The 27,138-nt window shown below is 40.0% G+C and overlaps 1 protein-coding gene and 1 long non-coding RNA gene across 5 annotated transcripts in view; one reads left to right on the top strand and one right to left on the bottom strand.

Annotated features, from left to right (window-relative positions):
* Nucleotides 1–27,138, bottom strand: part of LOC111261722 (coiled-coil domain-containing protein CG32809) — a 319,292-nt gene that overhangs the window by 238,396 nt on the left and 53,758 nt on the right. For 2 of the 3 annotated variants that reach the window (XM_022835427.2, XM_022835428.2), the window contains one exon: nucleotides 4,682–5,753. In XM_022835427.2, coding sequence (XP_022691162.1) covers nucleotides 4,682–5,105 — 424 coding nt within the window. In that variant the 5' untranslated portion in view covers nucleotides 5,106–5,753. Of the gene's footprint in view, nucleotides 1–4,681; nucleotides 7,505–27,138 lie in introns of those variants that run through there. The other variant, XM_022835426.2, reaches the window with a different exon arrangement.
* On the top strand, nucleotides 1,513–25,723 carry LOC111261723 (uncharacterized). 2 transcript variants are annotated; one of them, XR_002681163.2, is made up of 6 exons: nucleotides 1,513–2,302; nucleotides 3,157–3,928; nucleotides 8,841–8,953; nucleotides 20,885–21,005; nucleotides 22,706–22,750; nucleotides 23,102–25,723. It is a non-coding gene; the product is annotated as an uncharacterized LOC111261723 (long non-coding RNA). The 2 variants fall into 2 exon arrangements; XR_002681162.2 differs by lacking the exon at nucleotides 1,513–2,302 and having other exon boundaries at nucleotides 2,987–3,928.

Raw genomic sequence — 27,138 nt, 5'->3', positions numbered from 1 at the left:
TCCGTATATCAAATCCTGCACGTGAAACTCCCTTCAGATCAAATGTAGCAATATTTCTTTATTAATGTCAATCTTCTTTTCACATGTTTGTCTATACTTCGCAGGTTTTATCTGATCTTTTTTGGACGCTGTGGATTGGTCCTGTTTTAATATACGAACTAAAGCATGCATACACGGAAGCAACATGTTCTATTTTCATGTTCTTATTTTGATATAATGGATCTGATGTGTACATAAATGGGTGCGTGTGTATTGAAAAGAAAATTATTGAAAAGCAAATAATTGATTTTTTTACAAAAAAATCTATTAACACTTGTCGCAAATTAAGCTCTTTGTTGCTGAAACCGTGAGTAAGCGGCATGTTGAGGCTAAAAGGACTGTGAAGAGTTCCGGAAAACGACGAACTCACTCATTAATCCTATCTGCCTGTTCGTTTATCTAGCTTTTACTAGTCATGGTCGTTTGCTAAGCCTCGGCGCTCTTGTATTATACATGCCTAGCTCGAAAATAGCCCCCCGAAACGCTAATCAAGTTAGACAACACGACCAAGCAAAGAGGAGCTAAAAGCTCGAGTCGCTCGATCACCTTTTAGCACAGTCGCGACGGCAGCTGCAACAAGAATAGCATCGATAACGGTAATACTATAGCCGCAGTTGTAGTCGTAGAAATCGCAGACAAAACTCTAATCTGCTTTCTTTATGTCTGTCTTACTGGTATAAGAGGGCTTACGGTGGTCGCGGAAGCAAGCTGGTATGAACGGCCTCAGCGCAAATAGGGCTAGCAATTGGAAGGTGGGACGTTTGCGGCCGTGGCGCAGGACAATAGATCGGAGCTGACTTAGAAAATCCTAATCAATGTGTCAATATCTTTATTTCGGGCGTCCTAAAGAGCAAGTCGTGCGCAACTAAAGCCTCCATACGACTAGCGAAGATATAGTGCCTATCAGCGATCAAGAGAACTATCTGTGATCTTGCTACTACCAACTACTGCACGAACCGTTCAACAGCGGGACCTGCTGTCAGGCTCGTACTGCAACGTGACTTTCCATTGGGAAGATCGTCGTCGATCGCAAAGTTCGTTCTTTTAGTGTCAGAAGCAATGAGGCATTTTGGCGTAGCCTCTACCTCGGCATAAAGCAAGAGAGGAGTCAGGAAACGGGACAGTAGCAGAAGCATGGCCGCTACCTCTGTTCTTTTATTAATGGTCGTCTTTGCAACCATGCTGCAAGCTGACGTTTCCTTTGCGAGCTTATCCTCTCTGGAGCTGAATAAAATCTAGTGTTAACATAGAGATATATAGCCGCAGTGTAAGCGTTACTAGCAACTCTGTCTACTAAGGCGAAAAAAATATATTTTTTGTCATGAAAGTCATGATAGCCTTATCACAAGCTAATTGCCCATTTGCTTTTACAAAACTCACTGATTAGCATAATGTCGCAGTGAGGTAATGATAGTGTTTAGAGAAAACAGGCGCTCAGGTTCTATACGCAAGAAGTGTGTCTCGTAGAAACGAAGAGAAAGTGGACGTACATGTCACGTGTTAGTTATTATTAGGGACAGTTTGCCTGAATACAGCCGCGATGTGCGAACGACACGGACCTTATTGTTTACGGCTGTAAGGGCAGTTGTTTCATCTCTATATGTAAAGAACGAATCGGTCTATTTTTACTTTGTTTTGCCAGAAGAAGCATGTCGGTTATCTATCAGAACCCACTGCAGTTTTGTCAAACTGGTGCGAGCAGCCGATCAAGGGCCATGACCCGGCCGGTCGGATGTTCAGGCTACTAGTCTAGTCCAACCTCGTGCAGCTGTGGACAACGGCATCTTCGGAACTCTGAAATGTGAAAAACATTGAAGACAAGATAACCAGCTTCAACTAATAGCAGTAGCTTCAGCGAAAGAATCATGTATGTTGCAAATTAGCAGGATGGATCGCTCTTCTGTATAATGGTTCGCAACGGTGGCAGTAAACATTTTGCAGGAGCTGTATTACCGCTATACTATCCGTACAAAGCAGCCCTTGCCCGTTCGTTACGTTTGCCTTTGGCTTCTTGTCACTATTACTGCCATCACAACAAGAAAAAGCAGAGGGTTGCTCTGGGATCAGGAATTGGCAGTCGAATGGAAGTAAACAACGTACCCACACCCCCTTTCGCTGTAACTGGCGTGCAGACACCTTCGGCAAAGCTACGAACAACGTGTGCTATAAAAACTTACTATTTTCTGAATCACATCTCCGGCGGCGATTGTTAATTACCACCTCGGGGCAGTCGTTCAGTGCGGCCATTCCGTGAAAATGCTCTGTGAGTTGTGAAAGTAAATTTTCTGTTTAATTACGGGTCTCTTAATGATAGTATTAGTCACAGAGCATATTCGAACTATCAACTGATTTATTTCTATAGAATAGGTCAATTTTAAGGTCAATGAATTAGCGTTTAGTTACTTGTCATCGGTACATAATTATATACACTCTAATAAGCACAGCTGATTCATAGTATATTCTTTGTATTATGTAATATTTATCCAATATGTACTGATGCTTCAGTGCTTATATATACTCGGACTGGTACAGAGATTTTTTCTTAAGCTATACCACCGTTGCCAGTACTAATAACTTGTCCTTTTACAACGATTCGTGTTCTATCCCCTTGACCTTTCTCATTACCAGCGAACCGAAAGCTACTTAAAGTCAAGCGAATGTGAGTTGTCGAGGACATTCTGCAGAACTCTGTCGAATCATTTTTCGTAAAGGCTTTCTTACAGCAGATGCTTAAAACTATCTCTGGAACATATTATTACATCATTCTACGCGTTGGCTACTTTTGTTTGATTCGCATCCCCTCTCTCTCTCTCTCTCTCTCTCTGCCTCTCGCTCTTTCCCTTTCTCCATGTCTCCTTCTCTGTCTTTTGAGTTCCTTCCTCCTTTCCAAGAATTTGGTGTATAAAGCCATTGAACCTTACCGGCCGTTGATATCTATTCCCTTGAGAACAGCACTATAAACCTTTAGTATACGAAGTGGCTAACGAAACGTATAAGAATGTGTCTCCTTTACCGAGTCCTTCTATACAGCGTGAGGCTGAATAGTGGCAATAACAGTTGAGGTTTTTGGTGGCCCTCGGTATTTTTATCGTTTGTTTTCTTTCCTTCTCCCCGTAGATCGACTACCCCATTCTTCTCTTCGCGGTCCCCTAGGCTAAGTTCCACGCGACCACTATTGCCACCGCAGCTAATATCACCATGTTTTCGAGAGCAACGGCAGGCAGACAGTACGACGCTGTTGCCTGCTGACGTTGGGGCTATATTCACCACTGTAAAGAACAACGGACATCGGAACGGTCAGAGGCGCCCCTACGGTGTGGTAACGTTGTGATATGGCTGATCTGCAAAGAAACGGAAACTTGAAAGGACTGACGAAAATCTGAGGACGATTGCGTCGAAAAAACGTAGGACAACGACAGGATAATCGACGGTACTTTTTATTAAAGCGAACATTATGTCGGAGACGGTGAACAAATAGGAGAGAGCGAAGCAGTGAACGAATCGGAAGAGAGCAATGTAGGGCAACGGGCAGCACCGGGAGAAGAATATATATACAAGAGACCCGGTACACACAGGACAGCCAAAACGCGACAGGCAGCTGCCGTGAGAGTAGAGCTCGCAGACAAGGATGTCCTCTCTGAGCAGAAAAGTAAAGACGGAAATAATCTATTTATTAGATCCATCCATTTCCAGTTACTACTGGTAGCAAAAAAAGCAAAGGAACTCACTGACTGATATTATTATTGTCGTAGCTCGCCAGCGTCAGAAAGAATGGTCTACATTTTTGTAAATATTTAATGCACAAATACGTTGTCCACTGAGCGGAGAGACAATTAGCATAGAAGAACGGAGAGGATCAAAAACAAAATACACTGGAATAGTTTGTCAGGTGAGAGCTAACGATATGTCGAGGATCCTACATGTCGGCGAAGTCCTGTGCCTACTTCTAAAAACAATAATTTAAAATCCATACCATAGGGTACGTATACTGCTTGTTGTCTTGTGTTGACATACACTCCTATACAAAAACCCTTCTAAACTGACTGTGACTACTGGAATCGTAAATAAGCTGTTGGCTGATAGAGCCGTCAATTAACTTCATATTTGCAGTTTCCTGTTAGATTACCGCGAAACTGCTGATTGCACTCTAAATTTTGCGCATGCCGCTTAAGCTGGTGGCAAGATGAATGCCTTCTTATGGAAACTAGGCAAAGGGTCAATTTGACAGTCGCCAAATGCAATAACGGCAAAGAAAGTAAGTAAGAGCGAGTGATTGGCATAACTGCTGTTCCCAATATACTAAAACGGCAGTTAAAGATACAGCGGTTTTTTTCTTCTATCACACATGCATATATGATTTGAAAATTGGTACCCCGCCACTAGATTTATCGTTTATGTATGGAATATATTTTCCTCTCGAGACAAATAGGGTAAGTGTGCTTAGTAGCTGGTAAATAGCAGCACCAACGAAGCTTTTGTTACGTTTATCACCATTAAACTTCCCAGTATTGCTGTGTCTTTTTTAAGGTATCATCGGACGCATAGCCAATAGGGCAGGTACATTTTGTATCGGAAAAACGTATGGTACAAACGAAACCTCTAATTTGATAACTTTTTAAAGCAAAGCTTTGCCTGTACTCACCTTGAGAAGGTGGATTCGCTTGATCCACTGAAGCTGATCTTCTTGGTGGTCCCCTGGGTGGTAACCTCGGAGGTTGTATGGCCGCCAATGATTGGGAAGCTCCTGAATTGACGGCTGAGTTCTGGTGGTTGACTCCACCTCCTCCCTGGCCCTGTCGGACACCGGCACCACCTCCGCTCTGGCTTGAATATCCGGGAGGATCGCCCAAGCGTCGCAGATCCGCCTGGTCAACTGATCGTGAAGCGGATAATAGCGTTCCAGTTCCTCCCACAGTTGAACCCCCGTGAGTGGCACTGCCGTGCACGTTACCATGGCCTCCAGCGGCATCGTGCGATTTCGATTTGGGTAGCTTCGATCCGCCTCCGCCACTCTCGGTCGAAAACGATCGCTGCAGAGTAAAGCGACGGATTCCGAATGGCATCATTTACTGGAGGACAGAACTAATGTGCTCGAAGAAGCGCAATGAAAGTAAGACTATGCTTGCCCTGGGGCGTCTAGTAGCTTTGGTTCGGCTGAGTCTATTAGCGGATCTTGTCTGATCAAGAGACAGATAAAGCGGCTACGAGATGAGTCGGCCGATCGATGAATAAATAAATAGTTGCTACGTGATAAATAGGGTCGCCTTACGGAGTCACCGATACGTAAAGATCGGTAGAAAATTAAATGCTAGTGGTGCAGGTTTTGTATTAATGAGTGTTTGGGCAAACACTAGCGCTAGGGAGCGCCTCGCTGAGGTGTTTCGACGTAGACCGATAGTTGCACGTCGGAATAATTGATTTGTAATGGATAGAAGTAAGGCTATATGATTTTTGCTATTGTTAGTGTTATTATCCAAACTCTTTTTTGTTCATTTTTAAGTACTGGATACGGGTGACACTGAAGAGTACCGTCGTCTGCTTTAAATCCGTAGCCTTTTTCTTTTATTTATTTTGCTGTTGCCATGGTATTTCTGATGTAATGAAGACTAGTGCAGGGCTACTGTTGCGTGTCCACGCTTTGCAGCTAATCGTGATGAGACGCTTCGTGCTAGTGCTGACTAGTTCTAGGTAGCGTAACTGCGGCGACAAACGTGCTGAAACGAAAGTAAATAACAATGTACTATTATCAATGTGTTTTTGTGACATCAAGTTGTTCCGATTCGTCGAGAAGAATAGAAAGGTACTTATTGTGTACAAAAATCAGCGGACTTCAAGGGATTCGTCTTTTACTATTAATTAACGAAGCACAACATTGTCTAATTTATATTAATTCTGACGATTCCTTATTTAAGTTCCAGTTATAGAGTGTTCACTAGAAGCTGCAAAGATTGCTCATATCTAAAAGTAGTTACTCCAAGATGGGGCATAGCTCTGTTTTCGTTAATGATATTTGGAAACAGGCTACTTATTGGAAGACGCTCCAACACATTGTGAACATTAAGACTAGATTACCATATATCAATGCAGTTAGTAGCATACATTGCAGTACCACCCGAAACCTGCGTGAAGCTTGATCCTTAGCCTATTGGTACCTTTTCTCAATCGTTAAGAAGATGTAGAATTTAGCGGGTCTACGAAAACACGGTTGACACCAGGCTATCTTTTCCGTGATCTCTGTTGTCATTTAAGTTCTGTAGCCGCACTATCGAAATAAAAACAGTCGGGCAATATAAAAAAATATCAAAACATTTTGATTGCACTGTGTTTGATTTTCGTCACTTCGAAGATATCGAGATTGACTGCTTCCTTTTTATCGTTCAGACAAAAATACTAAGTATTACAAACTGTAATTTGGGTGCACTATCTTTTTAGACATGTCTGTATCTAGAAGATTTTATCACCTTACTGACAACGAACTTACCATAAATAAAGAACAGGTGAAAATATGTACATTTTTACATCTACTGAATGTAAGCGACCGTTACTCTGAAGGGGCTAAAGACTTAAACAGTGGCATTTATGTGAAACGTGGTGCCATGATAATACTTCTAATAAGGTCATCATAGGTCTCGATGAGCCACAACTATAAAGTGTCATTGACGTTATAGAACATTTTCAATTTTTCTCATTTTTAGCCAGTCGCTTAGAGAAGTTTGAGCGAAAACGACTCCATCATATAACCAGCTATTTTCTTTAACTAGCTGCAAGGCATAGTTAAGGAGATATTCAATGAGCTAGAAAACTGGAGGCATCTGCAGATGTTTTCACAAAAAAAAAAGCTGTTATCATATGCCGAATAGCTTTGTCTTGGACTGATAAATTAATTTTCGTAGTTCGAAGCTCTACAGCGTTTCTTTGAATAAATTATATGTGCGTTCCATATAGGTGTAGGTTCCCTATATAGTGTAAACAGCATGCAAACGAAGTCAATGAATGAAGTTTTGAATGGCTGCTTAGACCAGTGGGTTCAAACAAGTAACAACGAATTAATAATGTTAGACACACATGTCCTTCTGTATATGCATAATACTATACAATATAGAATGCATTTAATAAAAAGGCTTATTAAGAGCAATAAGATCGTCAAGTTAATAAGCCTGAGAGGAACCCAGTAAACAGACAGAACTATTATTGGGCCACTATGGGCTATTCGTAGCGATAAATATACCATCAGAAATAATATGCCGCAAATATCAAATTGCGATAAGTATTTTATAGTTTTTTTAACAGTTCTACGTAACAATTTTACGTAAACAAAAAAGCTTCCAGCACTTTGATGCGAGGTGGTTATTCAGTCGAATTCATAACGGCTATCTTTAGTCTGCACTTATTTTTGACATGGGCTTGAAAAACATACGATCTATTTTTACAAAATCTATTTGTATTCTCAATGCTCCATCCATAATAAATACAGATTTTTTTTTCTTAACAGAGTGGACGTTTTTCATAAAAGCCGTGTTCAAATTCATAATAATTTGACAAAGTTTACGATGTCGTAAATTAGGCGCTAAACACTTTTACCAAGTTATTAGACCTATTTCCGGCTACATATACGTTTTTCTGTATTCACGCGGGTGCTTATCGGATGGCCCTGAACCTTTGAAAGTGAGCAGCTTGCTCGGGTATTTGCGTACTTTTAAAAATAATGCTATTTTCTCTTACTTAATATGCGCCTAAGTGACGTATGTATTTCAACCTGGGTCATACAAGTATACTTAAACTAACCGTCGTACGAACTTTGGTAATTCATGCTGGTTTTACCCCCCACTATGACAAGTATCTCCCCAAACAAAGACCTCAGCCCAAGGAACCGTAATACACCTAGCACAGTGGGTTTTCAAGGAACTGTAATTGAATCATATACCTGAGGTGTACCATACTGCGTTCATGCATTCATATATATATATATATATATATATATATATATATATATATATATAGATGAATACGTCTGGTTTTCAGAAAATAAAACAGTTTGTTTACCTTCTGATGAGAAATATTAAACAAACTTCATTGATTCCGCAGTCGAAGCTTTGTCAGCTACCGACATATTCAGTTGCTAAACTAAGCATGATGGTCAGTTATTCATTATGAACTTCTTTTCTAAACAATAGAACTTCAGCCTTAATTGAAACTACAGGTAATCTCAAATTATCGTGCCTTTCCGGTTGACGCTGTAAAACTACCTAATGATGTTATTCCTATAAACCTAATAAATTTCCAGACTTAACGGCTCTTCTTAGCGATTCCAGATCATATATGCTGTCACAAAACTTGAATTTTTTCGAGTTTTGCAGTTTATATGGATTTTTGAGAATGTTAACAGTAACTGTCTGCGCTTGAATGAGTAAAACTGTTTTTATTTAGCTTCATTTGAATTTTAGAAGCTGTTGATAGGATCTGTCTATACATTTAATTGAAAGATTGCATACGTTAACAAAATGATAGATACATCTTAAATATTTATGTTGTACGTTTGCGTTATATTGTACACAAAACGATTCTCATGGAGAAAAATGTAATCTATGATAGGGCCAACTAAAATGGTAACGGTAACGCCCCAACTGAACAGGTGTCCGAAGTAGGCGAAACTACGAAAAACCTGTTCCGATTAGAATACATAAGGGGCAGCTCTCCTTATGTATTCTAGTCGTAACTACACACACCACAGTAAAAGTAAATTTTGGTGGGTAGTTTCTAACATTTTTTTTCGAAATTCTACCTCGGTATATCTATTGCAGATTTTATCCTGCGTAATCTTCAGTCCAGGATACTTGCCGAAGATCTAAATTGTTCGAGCAACTCAGTTGAATCGACATTGACCGCAACACAGCAAGTACTCTACACCGCAAAGGTAACCACTTTACTGCCATCGCTTTCCGGTTGTGATAGCCGTAATGCAAACAGCGACTTGTAGATGCCCCCAGGCAGCAATACCCCTTGCCAAGTGCTGAATCAAGAACTAGACTTGCCTTGCGCGGCTATATCTTTCCATTCAGGATTGGACCGTCTTTACCAAAGTTTTTTTATTTCTTACCAACTCTCTTTCCCTTGCTTTCTTGAGCTAACTCAGAGATGGCTTCTCCTCTTCCGATCAAATTGCTAACTTTGCTGATCTTCACTCACTTCTCATCCCTTGAAAGCCCATACCTAGTTTCTTTCGAATTCATTCGACGAAAGCCCGACTGTTCGTCGTCCGGGTTTTGAAGTCTTGGGTCTTCTCCTTCGAACAGCAGCTTTGGACTTTCATTTCCTTCTCTGTGCTTTCTCCGAAACCAACCAAATGCTGTCTATCCTATCAGTCTGACGCTTTTTCACGAGAAAACGATGCTCCAGTGTGAGGGCGCGCGGACTGTAACGACAGCAGATAGCGGCATCAGCAAAAAAGCCGAACGGGTATCGTCCATATTGGGCACGTGCCCAGTTAGGGTATAAGATGCGTAGAAGAAAAGCCCTGCCGGCCGTAGTATGTTCTAGATAGGTATTACATCAGGCTAAAAGCTTCTGACTGCTGCGCTCCTATTAAAGCTGCTGCGCTTTTTCTGGGTGTTGCTGCTAGATCTACTGTATTTCTAGAGCGGCCGAGGTGAATTATAAAACAGGACGAAGTCGACGCCAGTACGGAAAAGGATGGGGAGAAAAAGGGGGAGATGCTGCAGCGCGATCTGCTGGTGCAGCAGTTGAATTTCTAGGCCTGGATGCACATCAACAAGCCTGTTACTGCCGCTATTACAAGCACCACAAACGTTCAGACCTTCAAGGCAGAGGGATACGACAAGTGTAACTCTAGATAATACTTTCTCGCCTAAAGGCGGCCAACAAACTTGTTCCTATTCGACTACTTGTTTGCCTACTTGGTGAAAAATAGGTAAAGCAAGTTTTTTGCCCTTTAAAAGCAGAATTCACCCAGTTTTAAAACCTGGTGAAAGTAGGTTTGCACATGTCGAAAGCAGATCGTCGTCTATTTCGATCGATGTTCGTACTGATTGAAATGTGCCTACCTCTGCATATTACGAGCGGTTTGGAATAGTCGATTATTCTATTCCAACGACTTTGGAAGGCATCCACCCTTCCTAATAAAAAAATTTTCGTGCCAATTAAGCGAGCCATAGAATTACATACAACATTGTATTGCAAGTTTATATTTACCATTGATAAATTATGCCAACGACATATATAATGTTTATAAATGAGGCCAGTTAAGTGCTTAAATTGGCTGTAATTATTACCATGTCAGATCAATATCTTGTCCGCGCAATAATTTGTATAACTTAGCATAGGTATATTGCTTTTTTTTACTATCCGTATGTCAGAACTAAGGCAATAACTGCCGTTCTAGTGTGAAATAGACCTTTGCAAATGCTTTTTTGTTAATCCAATTCCAATTGCGACACTTGTGCGTGTCAACTTTTGTTAACCTTCAGTTAAGTTCAGTAGGTCGGTATCAGTGGTTGTATACCCAGGCTAGAACTTTTTTGAGTTGGATGCTTTTTCATATTCTAGTTTTCGTTACTCATACAACCCATGTTAGTTCTCATACTTTACGCTGAGGTACGTTTAGCTTCATTACTAAACCGAAGATATCTCTGCAAAGGCACATTGTAATTGTTTCAAGATTAACTCAAATTAGTAACTTCTGCAACGGCTACCTCGAGATCTAGAGAGTTACTCGGAATCAATAAATGGGTTTCTTGAACCATGTTTTCCTAAATTTACTAGTGGCTCATGCAATCAAATATTATGGACTGAATAACAAAGTTGATTTTATATTAGGACTGCGAAAGCTTGTACTTGAACTCTAAAACTCTACGCCGGGTCTTCCCGAATATCGGTAGGCTTAGGAATTTGTTACTAACAGTGGCAATGCCAGGACTGTTGTGCCCGCCTTTTATAATGTTGATTATCGTCGCCTTCGTGTTAAGGGATCTGTCGTTTGAAAGCTTGTCTTGGAATATTCATGTATCGTAATTTACCCGTGTTACTTGAGTCCGTCACCAAGACTCATTGCTTGAAGTGTATATAAAATCAATATACATGGGAGTTTGTGTTGTGTTTGTACGCTTACATTGTGAGTACGCATCCAATACATGGTGAATACTTTTTTTTTAATAGTCTTTTCCCTTACGGTATGTATCTTCGCAATTAGCAAAGCGGATTATAGAAGCTCGAAACACTCGCCTTAGTTTTGAATACCTTTATATGATTGATTTTCATCAGAACGCTAATGCATCAGCGAATATCATCCGACTATTTCTTTTACCGAAAGAACAACGGGTCATGTAATACAAAGGGTTCGCTTGTTACACGACCCGTCATAAAGACGCCGCGTGTTCTGATGCGAGTCGACGGGCTAACACGTGAATTAGGAAATTCTCAGCTCAGCATCGGACGGTTTTTAGGACGCCCCGTATAAGTTCTAATTGAGATTTTTACTACTTGTCGACAATAGAACTGCCTGAATCAGTCAGTGTAAGTACAAAACAAGTGAATAACTGTACTATTTAAGAGTAACCGGACTCTTATTATAAAGATTGTTATCAATATAAGCTGAGCCAGAAGAATGAGTTGCGTCCTATGTAAAATACTATAAAATCTGGGTCAAGACCTCTTTCTTAAGAAACAGCAGACGCTTGAAACTGGATATGTTTAATGCTTCAAGGGAAGCAAAAGTCGAAATGGAAGAGAAACGTGAATATATTTACAACGACAATAACATGATTCAATCTTAATTACCTTATATGTACGATCGTAAGGGTCGGTATAGATTAGTTTTATGTTAGTGGTCCTTAGCTCGACGGCGTTGACAAAAGCTCCACATGAACGACGTTCCAAGTGTCCTATTGCATTGCCTTGCCTTGCATTCTCTTTTTTGGAGTATATTTTGTTATTTTACATGACTTATGACAATTATCGCAGGTGTTACGCTTTTGTATCGGATTTCACTTCTGTTACTACCATTTTATTATGGCCCCCTGCCACAACAAGCTGGCTGTACAAAGCGGCAGTGCAGCCTTGTTTGATGCTGGCCGTCTCTTTTTCAGCGTAGATGCTTGTGCCTTTCTGGCCGTATACACAGCTGGACGCTCCGTTACATTTTCCGTCTGCAGTGACACTCCGCATCCACCCGCGACACCTAACAACTAATGATGGGTCCAGTCTTTCAGAAACTCTCCACAGACATCCCAGTTATCTGAGTGACACTTCTGTCACTCAGGAGTGTGCCTTATTCCAACTGCTACCACTCTGCTGTCCTGATCGTGACGTCCTTGTGAACCTCTTCGTCACATGGTACTTTCCGTATAGGTTCATGTGTGGCTCCATAGGCTCCACTACGCTACTCGGAAGTTCGTTTACCCATCTAGGTTAACGACTTGTCATGTCTAGCAATTTCTACTCTGCTAAGCTGCGCTGGCATGGTTGCCGCATATGTATGCTATGGGTACCTGCGCGAGGACAGTTTCAATAGTCAGCCTTCGGGTGCCGTGATCAAAGCGACAACGACAAAGCGCAACTGTCTTAGAGCTCGTGGACGTATATACTCGAAACTTCAGTTGACACGAGAGCCCTTCCCTACTGCTTTCGCATCTATTTGATCCTGCATGTTAAGTGCTGTCTCAGCTTTTGAATCGTTCTGAAAGGGACAACAATACCACCCATGGAGGTTATTTGTGCATTCAAACACAACATTGACTGGCAACCATGAGGGAGCAACGTTGCAATGCTTTCTATACACGCCTATGATAACAATAATCAAGAGTTAATGAATAATCCAGATCATAAACTAGTGACTTTAGGTATTTGCGTATGGCAAGTCAAAGATTGTTTATTTCTGTGAAAAGAAATATTATGAATACTCAACGCGCGTTACAAGCGGCCGTAAACAGACTAAAAATTTACTAACTGCAAAAGATATTCAGTATTATATTATTTAGGTTTTTTAAATGTCGAATGTTTTTATCTTCGCCAAGGATTAATCCTAGCGATGACTACTAGCGCTATTGATAAATGACCAATTAATAGCTCAGTATTTCATTTTGCATTTCTTTAAAGTAAGTATCTAGAATGTTCGCAAATTGTTACTAGGTTATATTAAAGATCGTTGTTTTTGTACTACGTATCGTCACAAACTATGTACCTATTTGTGCGAAACGTATATATCGTTACGTTTATTCGACTGGGATCTGGATTACTTATTGGAGCCAATATCCAGAAGCTTTGAAAATCGTGTGATTTGCAAACTATAGTTTGGATATTGCCAAGTCATCGTCGTGCGCTTCTAGAATCCGCTACCGCAACGTTGTCCGACGCTTGCCTCATGTAAGATGTTCATGTTAACGTTTTTGAGATTCTTAAAGTCAAACCTTAATATAAGTAGATGAACGCAAATTATAAATGCTAGTTTTGAAAAAAAGCAATGCGAAATACCACAGTACTTATTAATGCCGTCCATTTGTTTCTATATCTCCATTTCAAACTCGTTTAAGTTCAGCTCAACTTTGTGTGCTGCTTGTATAGGCTGACGTAATGCAACGGACAGAAGTCGTGAGGAGGCGAGACTTGTTTCTGAGCGAAAATATACCGTAATAAATGTCCTCCTAGAATGAAAGCTACTAGGTCGTTCAGTTTTCGATCAAATACGATGATATCCTTCAGGTAGGGTTCGATCGATGGTGAGAGAACATTGGCGAAAATGTTAAGGCGAATTGCTTGAAAGTTATAAATTATTCAGTCTGCTATGTCGAGTAGTTTCGAAGAAATAAAAATACTTCAAATAAGTATCTGAGAAATAAAAATGAGGCAATAATAATAGTCGTAGAGATTTACCTTCATTCAAATTCATTAATAGGTCCACTTGTTCCCGCACGAATGAAATCCTTCGTGAATACTTCAAAGGAAATTTAAGAAGCAGTCGTTGGGACGGTCAGCAGCCTACCGCGGATCTTTTCTTGGCATGTCGAATTTGACTATATAAGATACCTCGTCCCCGAAAGGCCAAGTGTCACATAATAAAAAAGAAATAGAGAAACTCATATATAGCTATAATGCCATAATATGCGTTTTCAAGCAAACTACTTGGGGCGGTAGACAAGGGAAGAGGGGTTCGAGATTTTTGTCGCTTACTCCATCTCGTTCCTAAAGGCTTTTGAAGAAGATTTCGCTTAGTACCGCAATAATGTGATCGAAGATAAGAAGCCTAACCAGGCCCTCTACGAGGAATAAATTCACGCAGGCCCATGGTATTCTCAAACTGTAGATAATTTAAGGAGTATTAGCTACAAGACGGCAAAGGCTGTGAATACAGTTCAAAATAATGCAGAAAAAATTGGAGTCCTCTATAGGAGTACGCTAATCTTGTATTGACACCAGCCGATATGACCTCGCAGTCTGATAGTCAATGAAGCGTCAATAAACTCTCTCAGTGCGTACGCGGATTCCAGCTGATCCTACTTTTGACATGTCTGCGAACTCCATCTGGCAATAAGGGCCAGATTTGGTTCTGTATTAAAATTGTTCTTGGGACTCGACTATGTCCTGAATCTGCTTGACTTTCCTGTCTCTGATTTCTTTTCTCGTAATGACGCAATGCTTTATAAATATTATATTATAGCAAGAACATGTGTGTTTCGAATTGGAAATATTTTGCATAGCGCTTCCTTCCTCCATCGTTTGCTTTGCCGAACTATAATAATGGTACTGCCATAAGTCAGGAGAAGATACGCATCGAGTATTCACGTTATAGAGTGCGCACATCGGTCCCTAGTGTAATAATCTAACTAAAGATTTCCCTAGAGGCATTCACGATGCCAATATAGAGCTTAACCAGTCTACCTCAGAGACCCTTTTTTGACGAATCTTTTTTTTTGCAACTCGATCCTATAGAGCTCTCATCTTATTTCACGACTTCTCTAGTGTCCTTTCGTCCTTTACTTGTTTTTCATATGTTTTTTTTTTACTTTTTATTAACCGTTTTAGAGCGCAGCTGCCTTTGCCTGCAAAGAGTCCGGCACATATTTTCCAAGTAAATGACTTTTTATACGAATTATGCATAGAAATTGTTGAGATAGTGCACTGTTTTAAGAGGAATAAAGACGGCGGGCTTCGGTTAGGTTGTAGTACGGTTCCCTAATCGTACTGACTCCTCTTATACGTCAAATTTTTACAATATTTACATCAAGTTTCTTTTAATTAAAAATTAGAGAAAACTACACAGTAATAACGACAGTTGCCATAAGAGCAATTTTTCTCCTGTATAGGTAGCATACAAAAAATGTGAAGGATTGGGACGCTAGATATTAGATTTTATCTAGTAGACATTGATTATTAAATTAGTATTATGGATTATTATGACGATTGATAATAATTATACTGATAACTAGCTAATCGAACTCTGCTTTTGGCTGCCGTTTAATCTACAGTATCTATGCATTATTTTTAGGTAAACTCTATCTCAACCTTTCAGTTGGACACCGTCGGGAGCTGCGCATTGTGCACTCTACAAAAAACTTGGAATACAAGTTGTTCGTTCACTCTACGATTGCCTTTGATATACCTTATATACCCTACCCGTATCAGTTGACGACCAAATATCATTACGCCGTATCTCGTTTGTTGTCAAACATTTTTATAGAATTTAATTCACCAGATGTAATAATGGAGCTATTAACGGGCAAAAAATATATTTTGTTCTTAGTCAGCTTCGGCACTATCGAACCCGTTCGTAACCCGCGTTTCTAAAACTTTATATCGAAAATGTTCATCGGTAATAGTGACGCACCCAGCAATCGTCAAATTTTTTTCACCGTGAAAATAATATGCGGCATAAATCCGCTTGCTCCGAGGGAAGGCCGACATACGGTATATGTTATATCACACAAACGGCGTTTAATTACCAGCCATAGGCGCTTTACGATGATTTACATCAAACTACTATATAAAATATAGCATTACGGATAGACATAACAATTGTACGTGTCATTTCCATTTGCTAACGGTCACTCCTACTTCGTAATCGCGATAACTATAAAAATGTAGCTTTTCGACGTTTAGAAGGAGCTTACATTTTACAAACATGGCCGTCTCTGTACAACGAACATCGTCGTCCAAGCACGTTTGACCTGTAGAATTAATTTCGGCAGTCTTAAGATGTTTTTCAATACCGGGGTAACAATGTCATCGTGTTCAACCTATAATATTTTCGACAGACGATTCTTTCTACCTGTTTATTTAATTAATAACGTACGTGCATATGTCACTATTGCACGTCTATTCCCATGCCAGTCATGCTATTTCTTAGCGAACCGTTCGCCAACTGGCGCTGGGCATATTTTGCAACGTTTGCTTGATCGTGAGCGAGCGATCCGCCCACTTTAGAAAGACGAAAATTAATGGCGCGTGAAAATACTTACAATTCTACAGATAATAGAATCTGTGTCTACCTGGCAAAGAAGCTATATAAATAAATTCATATTAATAATACATACAATGGAAAAAAAGGTCGCAAGATTGTAAAGCCGTTTTCTCCTTACAGGTGAATCACTTCACTTACAATTCATACCTTGGCTCGCAAAACATTGTTATAGGAATTAAGGGATCAGACAAGCCTTTTAGACAACTCGAAACAATCTCCTAAATGGATGTTCCGAGTTTTGCATAAACTACGAGAGTTAGAAATTGCTTCAAAGGATTGGCCCCCAGCACGAGAACACTGTGTTTAAGGCCACTTTAGATATGCCTAAGGATGGTAGGCATGCGAGATACCGTTGTGCCATTATTCTATTTTTCTTTACACATACTCGATACATTCATTAAATTGCCAGAATAATTAAGAAATAGAAGAGCTCTCTGTATGTTATGATACGCTAAAAATCCCTACAAGGGCTCAAATGGCCGCCACCTAGCTTCTATTTTCCGATCTACCAACAAGTTCTAGTGATACCTTGAAAAAAAGAAATGACAATGCCAAAATACAGATCTTTTGTGTCATAAGTCTTCCAGCAATTGATCTCCGGCAGTTAGAAGCCTAATACAACATAACAAGCCTAATAAAACCTAGATTTCTTATTGCTGCTAATGAGGCTGTAAGTTCAAACGCTCAGCAGACTGCGACTGAAGTGGGACAGTTCTCAGAAAAATCGTGTTGGTCAAAAAGACCGAAAAGGCACATATAATTAAATTTCCAATTAGTTAGTGCATCACACTGCGGGCTTACCTACCTTTATTCCCATGTATTTAGCTACCTTAAGAAAGATTTAGGTCGTCATTTAGCAATGTGAGGAGTTTCGACTCATATTTCTTTAGAATACAACAGAAGACATAATAAACTTAGGTACTTTAAAAAGCTAAACTAGCACCCTCTAGATGGTATTCTATAGAATAAAGTTGGCTCGTTGGTAATAGGGTAATACGCCCTTTCCTAGGCACGTTATAATTTAGACATGTGGCAAACGGTACTTTCTCTCGAGTTGAAACTCTAGGTCTCCATAACCATACAATGCACACGTGTCTGCCCATTAAACTTTTATGTTACAGTTGAAATAAATATGTGTATATTTGGTCTCGTGTTGGCAGTCATCCATCTAGAGGAGTGCTTATATGCAGCACAAAGTATGGACTTTATAGCTGAGAAGACTGCTCGAAGATGGCTTGCTAAGGTCGAAGATGGACTTAGAGAATGCACTCTGGCGCGAATAGACTATTCGAGGTCGATAAGAACGTTTATAAATGCTTTCAACGGCGGACAAATAACTCGCAAAAAGGTTGAAACGATCAGTTGAAGATCCTCAACAATCAGAGATCTTGAATCTATCGAATTTCATCAACGAATAGCAGTACGGATGTTTCATAACTTGGACAAAAATCGTTAGGAAACCGCTGTTTTTAACGTTTCTCAACACACGACCCGGCATCAAGCGACATGTAGTTGCAATGATGGATTCCAATATAGAATTTTTATATGATGGTGATAAAAAATCCTGTTTGGTAATATGAGGCCAAGAAAGAAATGACCGACTCGTGGAAAGATGCCTATGCACAGGTTTAAATTAGACCTGCGTTCGAAAACGACCGTATGTGACTTTTTATGATTGGAATAGTCCTACGTAATGGGAAGTATTTCAGGGAGCTCTTTAAGGGTAAATAGATGTTTCGTCTTTCCCGTCCGGTATTTCCGTTAAGCATTGCTTTAGACGACTGAACCCTAGCGGGGGTCAAAGGCCGTCTACGCCTGGTTTCAAACTTAGACGACCTCACATGCCCCGAACTTTAGTAGGCGAATGCATTGCCATTACTCTATGCGTAAACAGGCCGACAACGGCTTGTATGGAATGAACGAGGTTATACAACAAATAAGACCTGATAAGGAAAGCAAAGCTGCGCTTCACTACGACAGCTCTCTTTATAAGCTAAAGAAACGAGCACTATTTATCCATACATTTAGTACATATACTAATGAGAAAAGATTAAATACCCGCCTCAACCATTATAAACATTTTGTACCGTTTTGGTAGGAGCAAGGCTCCAGTCTGCTCTATATATTTTGAAGATTAGAAAAAAGTTAAGTTATAAAAATTGGAATTCAGGAAATGTGAAGATGATTAAACAAACTGCTGGCATACATTTCATACATAAGTCGGATAAAACGATCAAATGAGATTTATTGTTCTATGATTATTTATTATGTTCTATGATTAAAACTGACAGTGTATATGCATGTGATAAGTAACTAGAAAGACAACTTACCGTTATGAAAGTTCTCGGGGTAGCTATTTGTGGAGCTTTTAAACATTTTTTTTTTTAATTAAGATTTTTTGATTAAGAATCAGTTATCGAAAAAATTTTCTTAGACGCAGCTCTTTCAAAATTGCTTCTAGCTATGGGATTCAATGTGAACAATCCAGGGGGACCGAGTATAAAGGAAAAATCATTATGTACATTCATCGCTTTTTCTGTTGCTCGGACTTTTGCCAGATAGTAAAAGTGTGTCCATGCAAAAACTTGAAGTTACATTATTGCTGTGTACCTCGGGCTAGTAAGCAAACATGTTAACAGTTATTCTGCCCTGGACTTTATCTTTCGTAGGGAAGCTCGTTTACAGGCAGTGTTATATGTGAGTAACCTGACGTAGCGCTTAAAATTGTTGTACTGTATATGTTTCCAATTGGTTTACTAACTATCCTTAGAAATATGCTCGCCATTCCCATTTAGGATTTAAAGTATTTAAACAAAGATTTCTCTACAAGTTTGCTTAGCAGAACATAGAGTAAACTAGCCGCAATATTATCATGAACTAAACTATTAGATACGATTAAGCTTCTTTAACAGTTTATACTTTAACTGTTTTTATTTTTTTTTTTTTTATACTTTAAAACATGTCGCCAGAAATAAACTTGGTAGAAATTAGATAGTCTCTTTTATTTATTTATTACGTTACTTATTATATGCTGTCTCTTTTGCACATTTGTCGCTAATGATTGCACTGCAAGACAAGGAAGATAAATGTAATACACTGGATTTAAATAGTACCATACACGAATGGTTACCTTTTCAAAACCTGTTTTAGGTTTCGGATAGTATGGCCAAAACTAGGTTTATAAGTATCATATATTGGACGCGAGACCCACACTTGCAATAGAGTGTAACGGTTACGCAAAAAAATTAATGAGCGATAGTATTACCGTAAAAAATATAATCGTGTAAATGAGACATTATTTAGCTATCCAGCCTCGTTAATACTGTGATAAGGGTCAATGGAGCATATATATATATATATATATATATATTAATGGCCACGGGTGTGTAGTGGTGAGTGTCACGAAGCAGAAAAACAAATTGTTCCCATTTGTAGTCACAAACATAAAAGTACCGGATTAATTATTATTAACAATACTTTTTTTTTCTAATTACGTTACGTAACACAATTGCTTTCTTACTAATTCAATTCCTTGAATACAGCTATGAAATATCTGTCGGCAGAACGAATCAGCATCCTTTTTGGGGTGCTATGTTCCCATGTTCGTTTTTAAGGTTAGTGCGAATGACGGTACGACATTGCTCTTGTCGTCTATGATACTGGATAACCCTTTTAAATAGACGTAGCTTCCCCACGGCCCCAGATTGTGCATTTGGGTGGAGGCGATTGGCAGCATTAATTTAAGAAAAACAAGATCTTTTCCACCCTGTATGGGGGTTGCATTGAACACTTCTTTTAAGGTAGAGAAATAAGAAAAGTGCTTGGGAAGCCCCAATGTATCTATCGTATTACAGTTCGTTGAAAACACTATTCCGTGTATGTATTTAGATACAGAATATAAGGATATATAATATATATAATATATATGTAAGGAATAACGAATAACTCATCATCTTTTTTCAGCCGCAGAGGACAAACGGGCTGATCATGAGAGGCATTGAATTATTTGAAAAGCATGTAACGATGAGCCTGCTTTTGTCCATTACTTATCCGATAAAATGGCAGAAACGCGGAAGTTCAAACGCTGAAGGGCAAAAGGGAGTTCAACCCTGCATACCACACGAGAGAATTTCTCGGCCATCACTGACTTCTATTGATTTAACCTCCGGGTTCTTTATGTCCTGGTATATCTGAAAGTAACCACCAGGCTACCTTCTGCGAGGAGTTTTCAATGTGTTAGCTGAACTCTTCGTGACTTTTGAAGACCATCTCGGACTCAACAAGACAATGCACTATTCACGAAGTGATAGGTTCAATGGAAACGCGCAATTTCCAGCATCTAAATATCGTTTACAAATGAATGGGTCTTTTTTGCAGGAGACGGCTAGGAGACAAATTGTCTGTTTTTTCAATTTCCCGCCGCACTTTCAGTGCGTGGCCGTGTCGGTGTCCTTCGTGTTGTTCGCGGCTAACGCATCAGGCAGGATATCCAAGTCAGGTACAATAACAGTGCACTCTTAAAAAATTAGATGTACGACTTCAGTTTCCACTGTTAAAAAAACTCGGTCTACATTCCTAGGTTTGCGCTCGCTATGGCTAGTACACAGGATACTTCCCTTTGATTTGCGTTTTTGGCAATCCGGTAATTGTCAAACGGAACTCGGGAACATGGGGCAAAAATTCTATAGCTAAGTTAGTCCCAATATCAGTAAAATATACCAAAAAAAACGAGAACAATGGCGACCACATAAACTTCGCACCATGGGTCCACCGTCTATAGTTTACGACAAGACGGAATGTTCCCTTGCTCCGTTGTACTAAAATAATTGAAAAGGCATTGTCGTTAGAATTACAACAGATCCCTGGTTGTATTTAACACAGTGCATTGTACAAATTAGACAGATACTAGCGTCAGAGACTATCTTCTTTGTCATCCGACATCTTGTTGTGAGACTTATTTGTTTAGCTTTGCTACAACTTATTTCAAGCTGGATCTGCTAGCTATAAATTTGTGTAAGTGCAATAGTTATATATTAAGTATATGCAAATAACGGCAATTTGGTAAGGGTGATTTATGAAGTTGTTACTTACAATAGTTAACTTTCATTCGATATAACTTTGGCTCTCGGGCAGAGACTAGTCACACATAGTGACAAATGACCGAAAGGAAGCTTCAATTCGCACGTGTGCTCTGTGATACGGGTCAGAAATTTTTCGAAAAGATTATCCCGTCGAAGAAAAAATATAGTCTTGACTCGAAGTCACAGATATGTTAGGATACTGCATCGATAATTGGATGCATACGTATAACAAGGTGCCTCTGCCTGCAAGTCGGTGTGAAAGGTCTCCTCTGTCAATGTCTTAGTTACGGTCTCTATCTAATTATTTTCAAACAAATCACAATTTGAAAATTAACAAAAGCATAGGTGAACACTCCTAAACATGTGCTCCGCGCTGAGGAGCTCTAAGCGATTCCAAAGTGATCATTACGGGAGTCGCAATGAAATAGTAGATGAGATCAGTTGTCCCGTAGTCGGTTTCGTATACGATTATAGAAGCGTTAAAAGTTACGTAATCCGTCATTGGTAATAACTAGAGTACTTGGGTAACGGTTTCATAGAAAAGTAACGCTTTTTATCGTCTGCCTCCTTCATTTAGCGAGCAATTTTCTACTGGTTAATATAAAAAAGGGGGCATGAGAGCTTGTTTCTCTGTCAGCATACTGTCGACCATTCTGAGCAGTGCAGTACGGCATGAACCATGACACATCCTGAATTTATAAGAGGTCGAATAATGGGTAAATATTCGAAGGCATAACAGAAACGGACAGCCATTCGTTTGTCGGAAAATGTTATTTCTACTAAAACGTAGTAGAAAATGCCACTAACGTTTATATACTCCTGATTCATGACGTCGTAATTGATACTTACAAAAACGATAGGACCCGATGCGAAAATTAATGCTCACTTAATATAAGAAAAACAGAGTGAATGATACCATGTTGTTCGGGTTTGCCATCCTTAAAAAACGTCTCTAACGTGAGCCCATGGTGTATTCCGCGCGGTAGCACCAACCTTGCTACACTGTGTCAAACGTACCACATGTTGCTATATTTCCTTAGTGTGCACATATCGAGAGTAGATTTGAACTTATTTTGTTATTTTGTTCCTTTTGTATGTAAATTTTTTTTTTTTGCAGTTACTGTCCAATCAGCACGGCAAGGAATTTCAGCATAACCCAAAGGTTGTTTACCAACTAGTATGAGATAACCTCGCCTAAACTCAATATGTTAACTCATAGTGTTGTCATGTCCAACAGCTTTTCGTCTTAACTTTTTTTTCAATGCGAAGGTCTAAACCGAAGGATGTTTCAGATGTTAATAAGAGCGAAACATAACGCTCTCTGTGTCAAACGTATTAGCGCTTATACGTACTGAAATCATGTTACATAAGGGTACAAAAATACACAACGGAAACAATTTAAAGTAGACGAACGTACATGCTTCTCGATGCAAACGTATGTATGGATTCTCAACTCACCTAACAAACACCTAAAAATTTAAGGTCAAATATTCATTTACTTTTTTTTCGTCAGAGATGCGAAGGCCATTGTGATATTGTCATGTTCTCAACATAAAACGTACAAAAATAGGACCACGGTGGTCGTCCGCTTGCGGATCGTTCAGTGTTCGGGATGTTTCCAAGTCATTCCAGTGCCCAAGTCATAGAACTCTTTTCGCTGGAAGCCACGGAGGAACTGTTGTTGCGCCTTCATATGCGTATGCGAGCTTTCGTTTGTGCGAACACAGTCAGTATGAAAACGAGCTAGAAGGGTTTCTTACAAACACCAGAAATAAACATACTACAGCCATTCAGATAGCTGTGCTCACTTTTGCCTGTGCAGTGGTAACATATTTACCTACTAAACATAAGGACACGTGAAGTGATCTAGGTTTGAAGACGGGCGTAAACACGCTTCGTTTCGTGCTTGAGGTCACCGACTTGAAGCAGTACTCAAGGGCAGTATCAGATATGTAACTATAAATATTTTTATATGGATACGTACGGTACATAGAACAAGAGTAGAGAGATGAGGCTTATTTCTCTCATTCCAAAGCTACCGTAAGGTGGTGCTGTAAGTCAATATACGTGGGTCGGGCGCGCGTATACGTACATTGAGGATCGCGTGACGACAGTCCCGCAATCCATACATAATCGGCTGCTTACAGGGCTGCGTAACGGAGCATCTTGGTAACATAGCCACAGATACAGATTAGGTTAACGTCAAAGCTGTGCAGTAACAATGAAGGAAAGGAACATCAAAATAAGAATTCCCAGTTGTAATAAGAAAACGAGGACCAACATGATGAAACTACCAATGAGGGAGGTCAGCTACTAGCCCGCTAGCATCCAGTCGGCTTGATATACGTTCAGTATTCATTGAGACATCGCATTCTCAGATATATGTAGGAGTTCTTTCGAGCCATTGCATAGTAAGTGACTAACGACCGCTGAATATCTTGTAACTACGAGCACAGAATAAATGCATGAGCAGCATAACTGGCTTGCGACAGCTAGAAAGGACTAAATCTGCCACGAGAGACACAGATGAATCAAAAAAAAACTATCAGTAATGGCCAGTGATTTATGTCAGAATAACAATAAAATAGAGACTATTTGCTAGAAGTGAATCTTTCTGAATCTTCAGACACAGCGTTTTAATGCTTCTGTTTCTGCAAAAGAAATATTAGTTGTTAGATTTAAATGGCCCTTTTGTTTTTCTATACCGAAAACGACGCCTTTCTCTAAGCTAAATCCAATGAAACAAATCTGTGTGGCCTTCGGTCTCTCTCGTTCATATTAGTTAACCCCTGTTCAACACGCTATAAAGTAGACTTACGCTTAAATAGCGCAAATACAACAAAATAGAGTGAGGTACAAACAAATACTCTGGCCAAGACAAGATTTAGATAACCGAACAATCTAAATAGTCGAGAAATCTGTTAAGTAAGCATGAAAGGCTTGAAGGAAAACGTGTTAAGCATGCGATAAGGAGTAAGAGCGGTGAAATGAACGTCAGTGTTTGCATCTATACCACAAAATCCCGTAGATTCTTACCGGCCATTAAAAGTAGGGATGGATTGGCTTCTCTATATACACGGTAGGGAGTAACGGAAGTCCAAACCAGCGACCATATGCGAACAAATGGTAAACAAGACATTCGGTCACCAAGGCTACAGGAGGGCCTACAAGAGAAGCTGCCTGCTTGTGGGCCTGTATAACAAGTAGACAGTAATGTTGAATTGTGTGCGAATCCTTACGGAAAATTGGAACGTCGCTATGGCTGCAGAAACTTACCTTGGTTGCCTGGTGGAGTCGCTTTCAGCAGGCCGCTTTTCTTGGTCCTCAAGGTCTCGATGGAACCTGCCAAAGCCTGTGCCCTCATCCAACGCGTGTGGCCCCCTTGCCAATGATGAACAAGCCAATGGAATTGGACGCTGGCATTGACTCCGATCGTGACATCATACAGTCCGGCCGGGACTACGTTAGGAAACAACGGCTATCACAGGCGAAACAGCTACGGCATTCCTTTGTCGCATGACAGGATCGAAACGATCACTACAACTTCTGGACCTTTATTTCCGTCTTCAATCATCGCATTGAAGATCAGTGGGCCTTTACTGAATCTCAGGGGCGTTCTACTATGTCTATTGCGGCCATATACCGTTTGAGTAAAAGATTCTCGTCTACAGACGTCAGAGACAGCAGGAGTCTTTTTCTGCACTACGTACAGCTGTGAGGAGGATCAGAGTAGGACTCAGGGCTGTTGGCAACGCGCTACCGGGCAACAGCAACCTATCCAATCGGTCGGCGGCCAAATTGAACGGAAAGAGGTAGTGGGGGGGGATCTTGTCTAGCTTTTTCGCTAGGTCTAGTAGCTATCTATTACGTGTCCATTGATTCCGTCGATGTGTGGCATAGAATAACGCACAACTGCCCGCAGACAACGACCCAGTTGATAACGTATATGAGTCATACATAAAATCTCTCACATAACTCATCTAGCTACTAGTGATTGCATTGGCGATGAGAGAACAGAATATATGACAGCATAAGCGTACTGGACGCACCCGCGTCTGTTCTTCGAATGTCACATCGTTGTATGTATTTAATCGGCCAACATAATAAATATTTTTCATTATTTCATGTTTGCTCATATCTTGGTTCGCCATGATTGTAACATATATGTGGCATAATAAAGGTATTACGTTGGCTTAAATCTGAGTAATTAGGATAGACAAAAACGCGAATGTCTTTGCCGAACGCGTTCGCAGGTCGCACCTGTGTCTATCGAGCAGTAGGACGTAGGCGAACGACCGGCTACAGTTACGCCAACTGAAATTGCCTGAGAAATAATTTTTAATATAATAGAAATTTACTCACTCGTTATATTTAAACAATAAACATCTTTCTCATTTTTATTAATACTACTGTTGCCGTTATTGAGTGTTGTTACCACAAGATTGTGTATATATATAGATGTAGGTTAGACTCTAAACATGAACGCGCTGAGGTTTACTATACGACATGAGGATACACTGCACACGAAGTAGAAGGAAAATATATTAGTTACGAAACTGTTTACTTCGTCTCCTCACTCTTGACCAATGTAGTAACGTCTGGATTCATTAATACAGTGTGTTTGTAATTAATTCCAATTCCTATCTCTAAATGCTATACACCGGTGAATGAAGGACACAAGGGACGAGATTTAATTTCAAGATTCAAATTATTATCTAAATAGGGGTGAACGCCTTCCTCAGTTCACTGAGTTGAGGCTTTAATTGAAGTGACCGGTGATTATATTGAAGAAATATGAACATCAGAAATGATACTCCTAGCGCACGCAATCATTCAATTGAGACACCTGCTTTTGGCTAAATAAAATTTCAAAAAACTTAAAAACTTTGAACTGGTCACCCTACATGTGTGTACGGATATATAAATCTATGTCTAACATCCGTCTGTCTAGCGACATAATAGGTGTGTCGACAAGGCGTGACTTCCTAACGGAAAACTTCTGGCTTCCTTTGAAACTTAGTTATACACACGGCGCCCATTGGATTAATTGATACATTCTAGCAGCAGCGTACATGACGTACTTATGTCGTATGGGAGCATGGAAAAGCCTTGTTCGACTCAAGTCCAAGCTGCACATTTAATTGCCCATACTTTAGGCTATTCGGCAATTTTTTAAACGAAGCAACGCGAACAAGCAAAGAGTATTATGCCCCTACAATAAACAAATTGTTGCACCTCTGTCAAGGATTGGAAGACGCCGAACGCGCTGACAGTCGCTAATCGTTCTGCCATCTTCCGCCGTCTGACAATTCCAGCTGCTGTTATTGATGGTAATTGCTTGGGGTTGGCCTGCAATGGACCCTATAAGCTAAATGACTAAAAATAAGTTGACTCTCGTACGCCCTTGCTGCTTTGGGTGCCTGTTGTTTGAGCAAAAGCCTTTGACCTTATGTCTGACAATGTTTTTTTTCTTTGTACAACTCGATTTTACATCTCGTGGCTATAAAATTAAAAAGAGGCAAAGTGCTTACACAAAGCAGTATCATTATG

Source organism: Varroa jacobsoni, unplaced genomic scaffold, assembly GCF_002532875.2.
Source record: "Varroa jacobsoni isolate VJ856 unplaced genomic scaffold, vjacob_1.0 scaffold_590, whole genome shotgun sequence".
Taxonomy (NCBI): domain Eukaryota; kingdom Metazoa; phylum Arthropoda; class Arachnida; order Mesostigmata; family Varroidae; genus Varroa; species Varroa jacobsoni.
This window is presented reverse-complemented; position numbering and strand designations above follow the sequence as displayed.